The sequence below is a fragment of the Neocloeon triangulifer genome, unplaced genomic scaffold (genome assembly GCF_031216515.1).
Source record: "Neocloeon triangulifer isolate White Clay Creek 2 clone unplaced genomic scaffold, ASM3121651v1 ptg000012l, whole genome shotgun sequence".
In the NCBI taxonomy this organism is placed as follows: domain Eukaryota; kingdom Metazoa; phylum Arthropoda; class Insecta; order Ephemeroptera; family Baetidae; genus Neocloeon; species Neocloeon triangulifer.
In genome coordinates, this window is record NW_026775554.1 from 8,998,737 (window position 1) to 9,010,236 (window position 11,500).

The following is an 11,500-nucleotide window of genomic DNA, read 5'->3' on the forward strand; positions in this document are numbered from 1 at the left end:
AAATAAACAAAATTATGAATGAAACAAGAAGTAAAAATGCATAGTTAACACCTTTTGGAATGAAAAATGGCTCTAATCCTATTTTTTGAGCATCCATAACAACCTTCCCTATCTTGTCCTGAATGGGACTGTACAACAGTGGAGCTCCCATTACTGTTATGATTTGATCTTCAAGAAAACAAATTGCTTCAAGTCTTGCTTTACGAATACCCGAGGAGCTAAAAATAGATTCAAAATTATTAACATATGCTTATAAGAAAATGATTTAGAGTATGTACCTGGCATTTGCAGTGAGACCCGAGCCTAGACTGTCTAGAAAGGTTAAACAGGCGCCATGGACGTAGGCAGATCCGACGTCCATGACCGTCAGTTGATCTAGTTTGTTATTTTCAGCAACAGTGTTGATGAAATGAATCCAAGTCAGCAAATCTCTGACACTGAATGTTAATCTTGACCCCAGCTCTGTTTTCTGGAGCCAGTCAATGAAGTCGGCAGCACACCTGCCAATTCCTGAAGTGCAGTCCTCTTGATTTCCAAAATTCAGGCCTGATCGTAGTGATTTTTCAGCAACAGCAATTCTGTCTGACCTGGCTTCGCAGCCTTCGCACCAAATTTCTGTCAGTCTATTCCTTAAGGCAGGTGACAATTCCTTCTTGCCAAAGTCACCGCCTGGATTCATTGTGGCGACAAACTGGAATCCCATCTCAGCTGTCACCACGTCTCCACCCTTTTCCGCCAAAAGGAGAGTCTGTTCAGGTTCTAATGATGACGAAGGATTAAATTTAATGTTTTTTCTTTCACACAACTTCCTTACCTAGCAAAGAGTTCAATCTCTCCAAGACACTGTCATCTGCAAGAGAAATCTCATCGGCCAGAAACCAGTCAGCAGACACCATCGACTGAACCAGGGGGCCATCAACCCATTCGAAAAGCTTTCCATCACTGTCTTCGTGGTTACGAACTGGCCTCAAACTGCCTAGAAAATCAGCAGCTTCTGTGTGCATGTGGCAGTTGACGTAGAAAAGAACCTTTCCTCTCAAGGCTGCTAATAATTGGCAGACGGAAGTTTTTCCACAGCCAGTTTCTCCAACAAGCAAAATAGGCTCCTTGAATTGCACAGCTTTACCTATAACCAAGATTTAAAATAACTGTACAGAGAAAACAAAGTTATTTGTTGAACTAACCAACAAGGACTGCCAGTCTTCTCATGTTGAAAGTCCAAACAATGTGTTCAAATCCAGAGACAGAGGCATTAATCACATCTTCCAAAATTTTCTTGGTGGTATTAGAAGTTTCTGAATTCACTAAATTAAGTATATTATAGAGTGAAAATTAATTTTATAAATTATTAAAAAATGTTTACAAGAGAAAAGTCTGTCAGGAGACATTTTGCATTTAAAGTGTTTCTGCAAAGTTTCCTCAATGATCAGTGTCTCCTCCTGTCTGCGAACTCGACCTGCCAGGACAAGGTAGCCTTTTCCGAAAGGAATTAGTTAAGTTATAAAACATTTAAATTTTGTAATACCTTCGTCAGCTAAGTGTTGCTCCCAGTTGTGGTTGCCAGAGTTATCAACCTTTGCTAGACGGTATCTCTCGCCCCACCTAAACAAGTCCCTCAGAGTCATAAACCCCTGTTTTCCAGCGAAGGCAGCACTTTCTCTGCGCCGGAGCTGCAGCGAATTCATGACAGCCACCATTTTCTTAGCATATGAGGCAGGGAGTTCACACCTCTGCTGCAGGATGGTTTCCAGCTCAGAAGAGGGAAATTCGCTGAAATGCAGCTCGACAAATCTATTTCTGAATGCCCGGGACAGGAGCTATTAAAATAAAATTGAGAACATTGTCAAAAAAAAAACACACACATTTTTATCTTGCCTTTCTTCCACCGTAGAGTCCAGGTGGGTTTTGAGTTGCGAACAGCATGAATCGTGGATGAGCTTTGATCAGAGTCTGTGTTTCGGGAATAAAAAGCTCTCTGTTGTCATCAAGCACTCTGTTCAGCGCCTCTAACACATCAGAAGGGGCCAAGTTAAGCTCGTCCAAGATGACCCAGTAGCCGTTCCGCATGGCCTCCACTAAGGCACCTTCCTTGAAGGTCAGGGCGCCATCACTGTCTGCACTGTACTGGCCCAGGTACTCCTGCAAGTCTGTGTGTTCGTGGTTGTTGATTCGTAAGCACTTGTGGCCAGTCACACTTGCCAGGTATGTGATCAGACTGGTTTTGCCCACAGAGGTTTCACCCTGCAGCAAAACAGGAGCCTGGTCCAGTGAGACGGCTCGAGCCAGATCTCGGAGGTGATGACGAACACAGGGCGTCAAAATGTACTGAAGAAAGAAATTCAGATTTTGGAAAAACAAAACTGGTTTTTAGTCTTACATTTTCTGGCACTTTAGGTTCCAGTCGTCCCTGCTGCACCCAGAATCCCTCGATGTTAATAAAATCTCCTCCTTCTGGTTTGGGTAGGGGCTTTTTCAAAACACTGGAAGCATTTTTGCCAAGAATGGATTGAATGATCAGCTTCTGCACGGCTTCCTGGGATATTTTATCCAGCTGGGTAAGGAAACTGAGGCTGAATGATTCCATCAATGATCTGGAAACTTGTCCACAAGGGTTTTTGGCAGCAGTGGACAGGGCTCGGCATAATGTCCTCAAACTTTAAAGAAAATCTCTTAAATTTCCATATTAAATATTTATTTTCTTAAATACCTGTAGTGAGGTTTGTGCCCAGTGCCAGAGGCCAGGGTTTTCAATGCCTCAGTTTTAAGTTTTAAATAAAGATTGACTAAGTTTCCCAGCTCGGAAGGACTGAGCCCTTGGCCACTCAGGTAGCAACCAGTCAGTTGGATCAAATCGCTTTTCTTCATTAACTCGTCAACATAGAATTCAGTGAATCTGGAATTATTAAATAAGTAATAAGTAAAATTTAAAAATTTTCTTTAATTTTCACCTATTTCTCAATCCAGGTGGCAGGTCCTTTTTGCCTACATCTGTGGCTGGGTTCATGCAAGCAAACAATCTGAACTCTGGATTTCTCTTGACAGGTTTATCATCACCCCTTTCCAGGAGATGAAGAGAACCATGGTTGCCTTCTAGCAAGCCTGACAGGCACTGCAGAGTTTCTGCTGTGGCCAGATTGATCTCATCCAGCAAGACCCATCCACCTTCTTGAACAGCTTTCACCTATTTGTTCCATAATAAAATATATAAACTTTTGCAAGCAAAATTTTATTACCAAAGTTCCCTCCACAAATGAAAATGCCAGAGAGGATTGTCCAGATTTGAGTTGAGACTCAAGTCGGTCAAGTTTGAAGTCAAGATTTTTCCAACTTTCTTTGTCACTTTCTGAGAGTGGTTTCTTGAGGGCCGAGTTCAATGTGTGGCGCATGAGAGTGGTTAGGGTGTCCCAGCGGCGTCCAGAAAAACAAGACTAAAAATTAAATATAGTTAAAAAATCATAACATTCTAAATTTTCTAACAGCAATGTGGTCCAAGAACTTGGCGTTTTTCACTCTGTCAAAGGTTTTAGAGAAGAGAGTCTCAAATTCAAGGCGCACTGGCGCCACAGCCATTTTCAAATCGACAGGCTTGTAGCCTCCGAGCAGATCAGCACTGTCACTATGCTGGTTCATGTTGACGACTTGCAGCTTCCTGCCAGCTTTCTGTGCCAAGAGCTGGATGGTTGCTGTTTTTCCAGTGCCCGTCTCTCCAACGAGCAGGACAGGCTCTCCCTGTTCAATGCAACAGGCCACCCTCTCCAGCAAACAACTCGCAGAATGAGTCAGTGAGTATGTGCTTTTCACACTGAGCAAGAGTTGTTTTAAATTAATAAATAAAATAAAGGCCAGAATAACTCACTCAATTTTCGCAGCCACATTTTGGATGCAAGAAACTTTGCCCCTGCCAGCAATGAACTTAGATGGGGTTGATTTGATGTGTGGCTTGTACTCTTTGCAGAAGTAATCTGCCTTGGTTCGGACAATTCCCAATCTGTCAGCTGCAGCAGATGCCAGTCTCAAGCGTTCCTCTATGCAGAATTTTTTTAAATTTGATTAAATTTAAACTTGAAAATATACCATGAGAAGGAGCTGCACACGAGAAAATATCAATGGCATCCTGCAGAATCTTCAAGGCACACTCTGGTGATCCTTCTTTGAAATCAATCGAAGCTCGTGCACACCATTTCAACAAATCTCTGAAAATTTATGATTTAAATTGTATGCAAACTTTCCATTAATAGAGGTACCTTGTAGAAATTAGCCTTCCTGCTAAGTTGGCTGCTTTCATTTCAGGGGCCAAGTCCATTCCACTGACAACAGTCATTGGCTGAGACTCAAGGGCCATCGAGTGACTGCCTTTGGAGAAAACTAAGAACACGTCTAATAGTCGAGACACTACAGTCTCTAGAGCTGGGTACTAATGATGAAATAAATTAATTTGATTAATATTTTTATAAATAACATACTTTTTGCTTGATGACTGTTTCAAGTTCGTGTCTCGCAAGAGGCTCAACGTTAACCTGCATCCACATTTTGTCCAAAATGCTTGCAGTAGATTGTAGACCACCAGAACTAGTCAACCTAAAATAAAAAATCAATTGTATATTTACTTGAAAATAATATTGCAAATTTTATTTTATAAATAAAAACAACGACCAATTGGAAGAATGAAGTTTTATTAATTTAAATGGAATAAAAATTAATAAAAAAAAAATATAAGTTACAAGAATAATTTTGTGGTTGCACTTCTAGATATTAAAATCTAATTTTCCTAACCTTCTAGTCGTAAAAAGTTGAAATGTTGAGGCAGCTTGCACACAGTCTCTGTAGCCAGGAACAGCCAGCTTCCCAGTTTCGAGAAGAGCTGCGAGCACAGAAATCACATCCGTGGATGCGCAATCGATGTCTTCAAGAATCAACCAGGCGCCTTTCTCAACAGCCTTGTGGAAATTTTGGTTTTAAATTCTTAATTTCTCTAACAAATAAACAATACCTGGGTCAGGATTCCAGGTCTCCAGACAAATTCTCCCGGCACTTCTGAGCACCTATAGCCACCGAGCAGCATTTTGCTGTCAGTCTCTTCACCCAGCTGGACAATCATGAGGTCCGGTGGTCCACGTCTGCCCGTCATCATAGCCAGGTGTTCCACCAGTGCAGTTTTCCCACACCCCACTGGACCCTGGAGCAAGACGCTCTGTCCTGCAGTGACCGCAACGGCCAAACTGCGAAGATTGGCCTTTGTTGAGGGCACCATCACCAGGGTCTTCTCACCGTCCAATTTAAGGTTATTCAACAGGGTTTGCAGCATCACACCTGATACGCAAACCACCCCTGGACAGCACTCACTAATTAATTCCAAAGCTGCTTCCAAATCTAAGGACGGATGAATAACTATAATTTAAATTGAAAAAATTAATGAATTAAAATGTACCTGGATGGTATGCATTTGAAAACTCCAGGCCTTTGCTAAGCTCTGAATATTTCAGAAGGTTTTCCATCATGTCTGTCTCAGAAAAACAAGTGCCAATTTTAATTTTATCCTTCTCCGACATCCCGAGAGCCAACTGGATGCATCGACTGGCAAGCCTAAGAGAAGGTATAAACAAGGTAAGGGTAAATTTTTATGTTTTAATTATCAGACTTTTACCATTGACACTGGGAATCTCCTTGAGTTAGTTTCCCTATCAACTGAGACCAGTTCCACAAACTGGCAAAAAAGGAAGGGTCTGCTTTTAGCAGGGAATGAACTGATTCCAACGTTGTCAAAGGGTTTTTGCATTTCTTTTTTGGATCTGGTGGGCCGCTGGAAGGTGTCTCTTCAAAGGGCCCATGTGTTTGAAGCAATTTATCCTTGGCAAATCTAAACAAAAAAATTAGTCGAATTTTCGGGCCATTAAATTAAAATAGCACCTCTTTGCGTCAGTGTTCAGTCCAGCCACATTTGCCAAAATGAGTACTTTCTTTTCGTCCCACTTGGGATTTGTCAGGGCCCAGGATAATACTGGAAGCACCAGCTGAGGGTACTTTTTGGCAATGACGGCCGAACGCTCCGGCTGAGAGACGATGGCCTCGACCAAGACGTTGAGCAGCTTCTTGCACGTCTTTTTGTCCCATGTCTATAAAATTCAAAATTTTGTAAATAATTGAAGTTAAAAACAGGATAGTGCAAACCTTCAAATTTACTAGGCGAGAAAACTGAGGACTCAGATTTTTCCAGAGAACGTCGGACTGGAGATCCTCCAGAAGGGCGTGGAAAAAGCCCGATGGATTTTCAGACATCTCGTTTGTATTATGTCATAATCACGCTCACATATATAGATGATAATTCATGTCCTTAAACTATTGAAATGATCTTTAAATTGAAACAGCAAATGCCATGCTAAAAAATATTATGAAAACATGTTGTTGTTTTGATGTTTTACATTGACTTTCAAAAAAGGTTAATTGATCCAACAACGGAAAAATGTAGTTGTAACAGATGCTTTAAAAAACTACCTGGAATCTCAGTACAGTCGGAAAATAGTGATAACACTTGTTTTGCACAAAATCTCAATAAAAATTGCCGGTAAAAAAATTACAGAGTGCACGAAAGCAGCAGCACCCACCATGCGTTTTCCATGCGTTCACTGGTCACGTGACTTTTTCCCGTTGTCATTATTTAAATGCAGCATAGATGGCACTTGAGTCAAAGCTTTTCAATTTTGCGTCGGCAGATGGCAGGAGCTCCAAGGCTGCTCGTGATTTCACCTCCTAAAAATTTATTAGTGATCACCAAGGATCCTTGGTGATCACAAATAAACACAAGTCGGTTACCTAACTTACTTATTATTTTCAAGTCGAAGGTTGGAGTTCACTGGCAGCTTTTCCCATGAAATAGCGCACCATCGGGCCACGGTTGCTTGTTTGTTGAGAAAGTGGCCTCGAACTCAACAGCATGACGACGCACTCGTCCATTTGTCAAATGGTAAGAGCAAAATAAATTATATTGTTTTGACCACTGCGTATGTACGTACATTCCGCGCCCACTTTTTGGACACTCAAATTTCCCTTTTGCTCCAGTTAGAGGAGAAGATCACCGCGAGGAAGATGCGGTGCCTGGTGCGCGAATTCGGCTCGCTGCCGTCGACCAACAGAGCGCTCGTCTGGAGGTTTCTGCTGCGAACGCCCCAAAATCACTCCAGCTTCTGTGCCTTGGTAACGAAAGCTCTCGAACTGGACCTGCCCGAAGACTGGGTCAAGTGGACCAAAAGGCAGAACCTCCGACCTTTCACAGAATCTCAGTTCACCAGGCAAGAATAAATAAATATCCTTGATTTAGAAAAAATACTATTTCATTAATTTTGTTTGCAGGGCCTTGAAATGGTTGATTGCTTGGAGTCCAGAACTGACTTGTTTAGACTTCCTGCCTCAATTTGTTCTCCCTTTTGCCTCCGTTCTTGGTGGCGACCCGATCTCAAGCTTTGAAGTCATCGTGACTGCAATAAGTAAGCCATTAAATCAAATTGGAAAAATAAGTCGCAATTTGTTTAAGGAGAACAATTTTATTTACAAATGTACAAGTAGGATATTTTCTGATTTAAAGCTCATATTTTAAGAGGGCACATGTTTTGGTTATTATTGACCTAAACCAATAATAATGTTCAATTCTTCCCACATCTTACCCTCTGAATTAAGGGAGGTGTTCAAATCTTAATTTAATTTGGTCGAAAAATTTCACGTCGTATTATTTGAAGCATTAAAATCAGAATTTTGAGAAGTCATTTAAATTCTACAAATTATTGCACGCCGCATGCCTGCATAGCTAGTGATTTTACTTACTGTTTCCAAGTAATAATTATTTAGTTAAATTTGAATTAAATCAAAATTAAATAATTATGGTAGCATAATTATGTATGTTATTAGCCATATTCATACTGACTTTTGGAAGTTTCCAAACATGCCTTCTACCTCTTATAATTTTTTATTTGCGAATTTTCGCTCATTTTAACAATTTAAGATAATTACCAATGCTCCTAAGTCACCTTTTACACTTGAATAAACTCTTGCAATAAGCGGCAATAAGTTTAACATAATAGTGGTGTGGCCTTTACCGACCCACAATAAATTTTGTAAGACAAAAGCTTATGTCTCCTTAACCAATGTTAATTTTAGCCATCTGAATGAAGTTGTCTTTAAATATTTTCAATAAATTTTCAGGAAACTGGGGCGTCCTTTGGTTAGAAATGTGCTCGGAGCCGCCCTTTCAGACAATGACTCTGATAGAAGAGTTGCTGGAGAAATTTGGTCCTGGTGCCTTGGAAATTCTGAAGAGGAATTCTGTCAGTATTGTGTCATATGCGTGGCCTCTGTTGGACACGGGATTCTCGGCGGTGCTGAAGGAGAAAGACTGGCGCCTCTTGTGGGACCACCTGACCTGCAACCGACTGGCCCTCTATGTGTCTGCTGCGGTTGCCTTCGTCTGCTGCACCGAGTCGACCCTCAGGCAGGCCGCGGCGCTTTCACTTGACCTAAAAGTATGCCTTGTTTGTTTCTCAATTTTGTGAAATTTATGCTTTCGTCCAGGGTCTCTTTTTGGAGCAGCAGGAAGTGGATATGAAAGCGTTCCTAAGGAAAAGCTACGAGATCTACGACTCTGTGTCCAACTGGCCCGCCCACTTGACCTGTGAGCTGGTCGTCTTGCCCACTGGACAATATCCTAGTCTTGAACAGTTCATGAACATTAAACCTGAAGCTCGCAAACATTCTCCAAAGAGTGAAAAAGACTGCCAGTCAAGTGACGAGACTGATGCGTTGACAACCACCGAGGTGCAGGAAAAGGGTGTGTATTATGAGAATTATTTTTTTGAAAACTAGTTAAATATTTTTTAAGGGCTTATTGAGAATATTTTTATAAATAGAGATTTTTAAGTTTTTCTTTTACGAATTATCAAAACCAGAAAAATTATTCAACTTAACCCCTGAAGTTATTTACAAGTAGGCCAACTCTGATAATATGATTATTTTGTTAAACTGATCAAATTGTTATCATTCTTTAATGAGGTTGAGTTGCAAAAGATAATTTAAAACAAAATCAGCCTGTTTAAATCTTCATTGTTTTTAGTATTATGGTCTTTAATCGCATAATTCTTAATTTTTTGAGCAAGTTGGGATTTGTATTTTGTGTAAAACTCCAATAATTTCTCACATTTAACATTGAAACAAATTTTATCTAAGATCTAAAACAAACCTTTTTAAACAAAAGCAATTCAATGTGACCACCAGACTACTTTTTTTAAGCACGCATGACGCACCTAAAATTTAAAAATATTCAAATTTCCTTGACGTTTCATTTTGTTTCTTATTATGGAATAATGAATTCCTAAGAAAAAAATTTTAAAGGCGTTTAGCAGCGTGAAGATGTGCTTGAATTCAATTTAACTTGAACCACCTCTCAAAGTTGTCTGACTGATAAGATTCAAGTCCCATATTAAGCATGTTCATACATGTGATGTTAATTTTTTGTTTCTGCCAATATGTACACTCGATTTGTGCTGGAAAAATCCCGATTTTAAATCATAATATGTTTATAGATTATATTATTATCTGAACTGTAGAGTAGTGAAATTCTAAAGGCAACTAAAGCAGGACTTAAAATATCTATAACTTCTCAAGCTTAATAGAAAAAAATTTTGGTATTTTAAATTACTTTAATTTAAATCTTTAAAAGTTATTATTGTTTTGAATTTGATAATAATTTGTAATTGTTTGTATTTTCTGAATTTCTACTAGACTGGGAAAAATATATCTTTTCAGATGACTGCACCGACGAAATTTTGAGTGCCTTGATGTTCAGCCATAAAATTAGAGATGCTGTCGACAGTTGGAAAGGTTTTTTTTGGAAATAATTTCAACAAAGTTATATAACATTCTTAATTACTTCATTTCAGGAGCGGCAATCAGTGCTGTTGAAGATAAGAAAGTTCCAAGGTCTAAAAAATAGGTGCCAGAAACCAAAAACCTTCAAATCTCAAGCTGCTTTTAATTAAGATTTAAGCAATTTTCATTGTTCATATCACTTATTGCTTCTCATATGAGGCGTATGTTATATATGCTTCTCTGCCATACCTTGATTGTAAATCATTTTTGAAATGACTGATTCTCGATTCTGACTGCAGTCTACGTCATTATGTCATACTTTAGATTGTGAGGGCGCTGAGAATGAACTGTAAAGGGAGCTAAAATTGCAGACAAATTATTATTCAAGTTGAAATGGAGGAAATTTCATTAATTTAATGTTCAATATTTACGTTTCTTCAAAAAGCTCCACACTGACAATTAGAAGATTTGCGTCGCTCTCAATGGCCCGAGACTTTGTAATGTACATAAAAGACCTGAAATGTTCCGCAAAGCAGATGATATTTTATATTTTGAGTAGACAATAAAAAAAACTATTTAATTAGCTTGTTACGTAACAAAAATTAAATGATTGCGTATTACTTACAGTAAACCCCATCACCTTATGATTTCTTTCTTATCAGTGATTGGCTACGATATAAAAGCCCGATAAAATTTGAGTGTGCTCATTACATTTTTGGAAGCCACCAAAGGTAAATATGAAAAAAAATCTCTTTATTATGCACTGACAGACCTGGCCTTACTTAAAAAGGTAAAAATGATCTTCTTGTTTGTTGCGGCCGCCGTCTGCCTTGCTGGGGTAAACGCTCAAATCGTCAATCCCGGTCCATGCCCAAATGTGACTTTGGAACAGCAATTCGATCTGCCTGCTGTGAGATATAAAGTTGATCCCATCTCTTAGTGTAAAATTTTTTTAAATCAGTATCTGGGAAGATGGTATGAATACAAGAAATACTTTGCCCTCTTTCAAAGAGACGGAAGCTGCGTTTCTGCAACTTACACTGATAACCAGAACGGAACAGTCGGAGTCAGGAATTACCTTGTCAAGCCAGAGTCAGTTTTATTTATATTTTTAAGTAATATTTTATTTTTATAATTTTATATTTCATAGTACTGGTGAGGTCGAAACTATTATTGGCTACGCCGAGGTTGATAGTGACTCCGGCGAAGGAAAGCTTCTCGTCTCCTTCCCCTCAGTTGGTGAGTGCCCTATTTACTTAATCTTTAATTGTGCAATGCTGTTATTCCAAAACTTGATTAACAGGCCAATACGGTTCTCCCTACTGGATTCTCGGAACTGATTACACCAGCTACACTGTAGTGTGGGCTTGCGGCGAAGTCGGAAATGACAATCTTCGTAAGACCATTGATAATAAAATTTGGAGATTGTTATTTTGATATCATTAATCGTGCAGAGTACGGTTGGCTCCTCACTCGTGAAAGGTTCCCTTCAAACGAGACCTTGGATCTTGCTCAGCAGGTCATCACTGCTAACCAGCTTGATGAGAAGTTCATAATCACCCCTCAAGAAAACTGCCCTCTTGACCCTTAATGTGTGATATTATTATTGATAAAAAATTTGTAAATAAAATATTAAAAAAAAAAAAAA

The 11,500-nt window shown here is 39.4% G+C and overlaps 3 protein-coding genes across 3 annotated transcripts in view; 2 read left to right on the top strand and 1 right to left on the bottom strand.

Annotated features, from left to right (window-relative positions):
- Positions 1 to 6,621, bottom strand: part of LOC132198229 (midasin) — a 47,115-nt gene extending 40,494 nt beyond the window's left edge. Inside the window, exons 1-23 of the mRNA XM_059622128.1 lie at positions 6,493 to 6,621; positions 6,169 to 6,336; positions 5,908 to 6,113; positions 5,645 to 5,857; positions 5,429 to 5,583; positions 4,991 to 5,370; positions 4,774 to 4,937; positions 4,464 to 4,578; positions 4,245 to 4,414; positions 4,075 to 4,193; positions 3,857 to 4,025; positions 3,478 to 3,802; positions 3,234 to 3,428; positions 2,949 to 3,181; positions 2,708 to 2,893; positions 2,378 to 2,654; positions 1,876 to 2,325; positions 1,526 to 1,817; positions 1,364 to 1,474; positions 1,185 to 1,304; positions 815 to 1,126; positions 279 to 759; positions 52 to 218 (exon numbers count right to left, since the gene is read on the bottom strand). Of these exons, the coding sequence (XP_059478111.1) occupies positions 52 to 218; positions 279 to 759; positions 815 to 1,126; positions 1,185 to 1,304; positions 1,364 to 1,474; positions 1,526 to 1,817; positions 1,876 to 2,325; positions 2,378 to 2,654; positions 2,708 to 2,893; positions 2,949 to 3,181; positions 3,234 to 3,428; positions 3,478 to 3,802; positions 3,857 to 4,025; positions 4,075 to 4,193; positions 4,245 to 4,414; positions 4,464 to 4,578; positions 4,774 to 4,937; positions 4,991 to 5,370; positions 5,429 to 5,583; positions 5,645 to 5,857; positions 5,908 to 6,113; positions 6,169 to 6,276 (4,948 nt within the window). The 5' untranslated portion in view covers positions 6,277 to 6,336; positions 6,493 to 6,621. The remainder of the gene's footprint in view (positions 1 to 51; positions 219 to 278; positions 760 to 814; positions 1,127 to 1,184; positions 1,305 to 1,363; positions 1,475 to 1,525; positions 1,818 to 1,875; positions 2,326 to 2,377; positions 2,655 to 2,707; positions 2,894 to 2,948; positions 3,182 to 3,233; positions 3,429 to 3,477; positions 3,803 to 3,856; positions 4,026 to 4,074; positions 4,194 to 4,244; positions 4,415 to 4,463; positions 4,579 to 4,773; positions 4,938 to 4,990; positions 5,371 to 5,428; positions 5,584 to 5,644; positions 5,858 to 5,907; positions 6,114 to 6,168; positions 6,337 to 6,492) is intronic.
- Positions 6,622 to 6,736: 115 nt separating this feature from the next.
- On the top strand, positions 6,737 to 10,459 carry LOC132198230 (TBC1 domain family member 31). The gene is made up of 7 exons (XM_059622129.1): positions 6,737 to 6,961; positions 7,057 to 7,286; positions 7,348 to 7,481; positions 8,194 to 8,510; positions 8,560 to 8,815; positions 9,790 to 9,864; positions 9,924 to 10,459. Exons 1-7 carry the CDS (start codon positions 6,932 to 6,934, stop codon positions 9,974 to 9,976), a joined length of 1,095 nt encoding a protein of 364 aa, XP_059478112.1. The 5' UTR covers positions 6,737 to 6,931; the 3' UTR covers positions 9,977 to 10,459.
- Positions 10,460 to 10,556: 97 nt separating this feature from the next.
- Positions 10,557 to 11,500, top strand: LOC132196342 (apolipoprotein D-like). Its single transcript, XM_059618909.1, has 6 exons — positions 10,557 to 10,583; positions 10,643 to 10,762; positions 10,814 to 10,944; positions 11,003 to 11,091; positions 11,156 to 11,248; positions 11,307 to 11,500. The coding sequence occupies exons 2-6, from the start codon at positions 10,649 to 10,651 to the stop codon at positions 11,441 to 11,443; spliced, it is 564 nt and encodes a 187-aa protein (XP_059474892.1). The 5' UTR covers positions 10,557 to 10,583; positions 10,643 to 10,648; the 3' UTR covers positions 11,444 to 11,500.

Coding starts and splice junctions, on each gene's coding strand:
- LOC132198230 (XM_059622129.1), top strand. CDS start 6,932: ATGACGACGCACTCGTCCATTTGTCAAATG. Junction 7,287..7,347: donor ACAGAATCTCAGTTCACCAG/GCAAGAATAAAT, acceptor TTTTGTTTGCAG/GGCCTTGAAATGGTTGATTG. Junction 8,511..8,559: donor CGCTTTCACTTGACCTAAAA/GTATGCCTTGTT, acceptor GCTTTCGTCCAG/GGTCTCTTTTTGGAGCAGCA.
- LOC132196342 (XM_059618909.1), top strand. CDS start 10,649: ATGATCTTCTTGTTTGTTGCGGCCGCCGTCTGCCTTGCTGGGGTAAAC. Junction 10,945..11,002: donor AATTACCTTGTCAAGCCAGA/GTCAGTTTTATT, acceptor TATATTTCATAG/TACTGGTGAGGTCGAAACTA. Junction 11,092..11,155: donor CGTCTCCTTCCCCTCAGTTG/GTGAGTGCCCTA, acceptor CTTGATTAACAG/GCCAATACGGTTCTCCCTAC.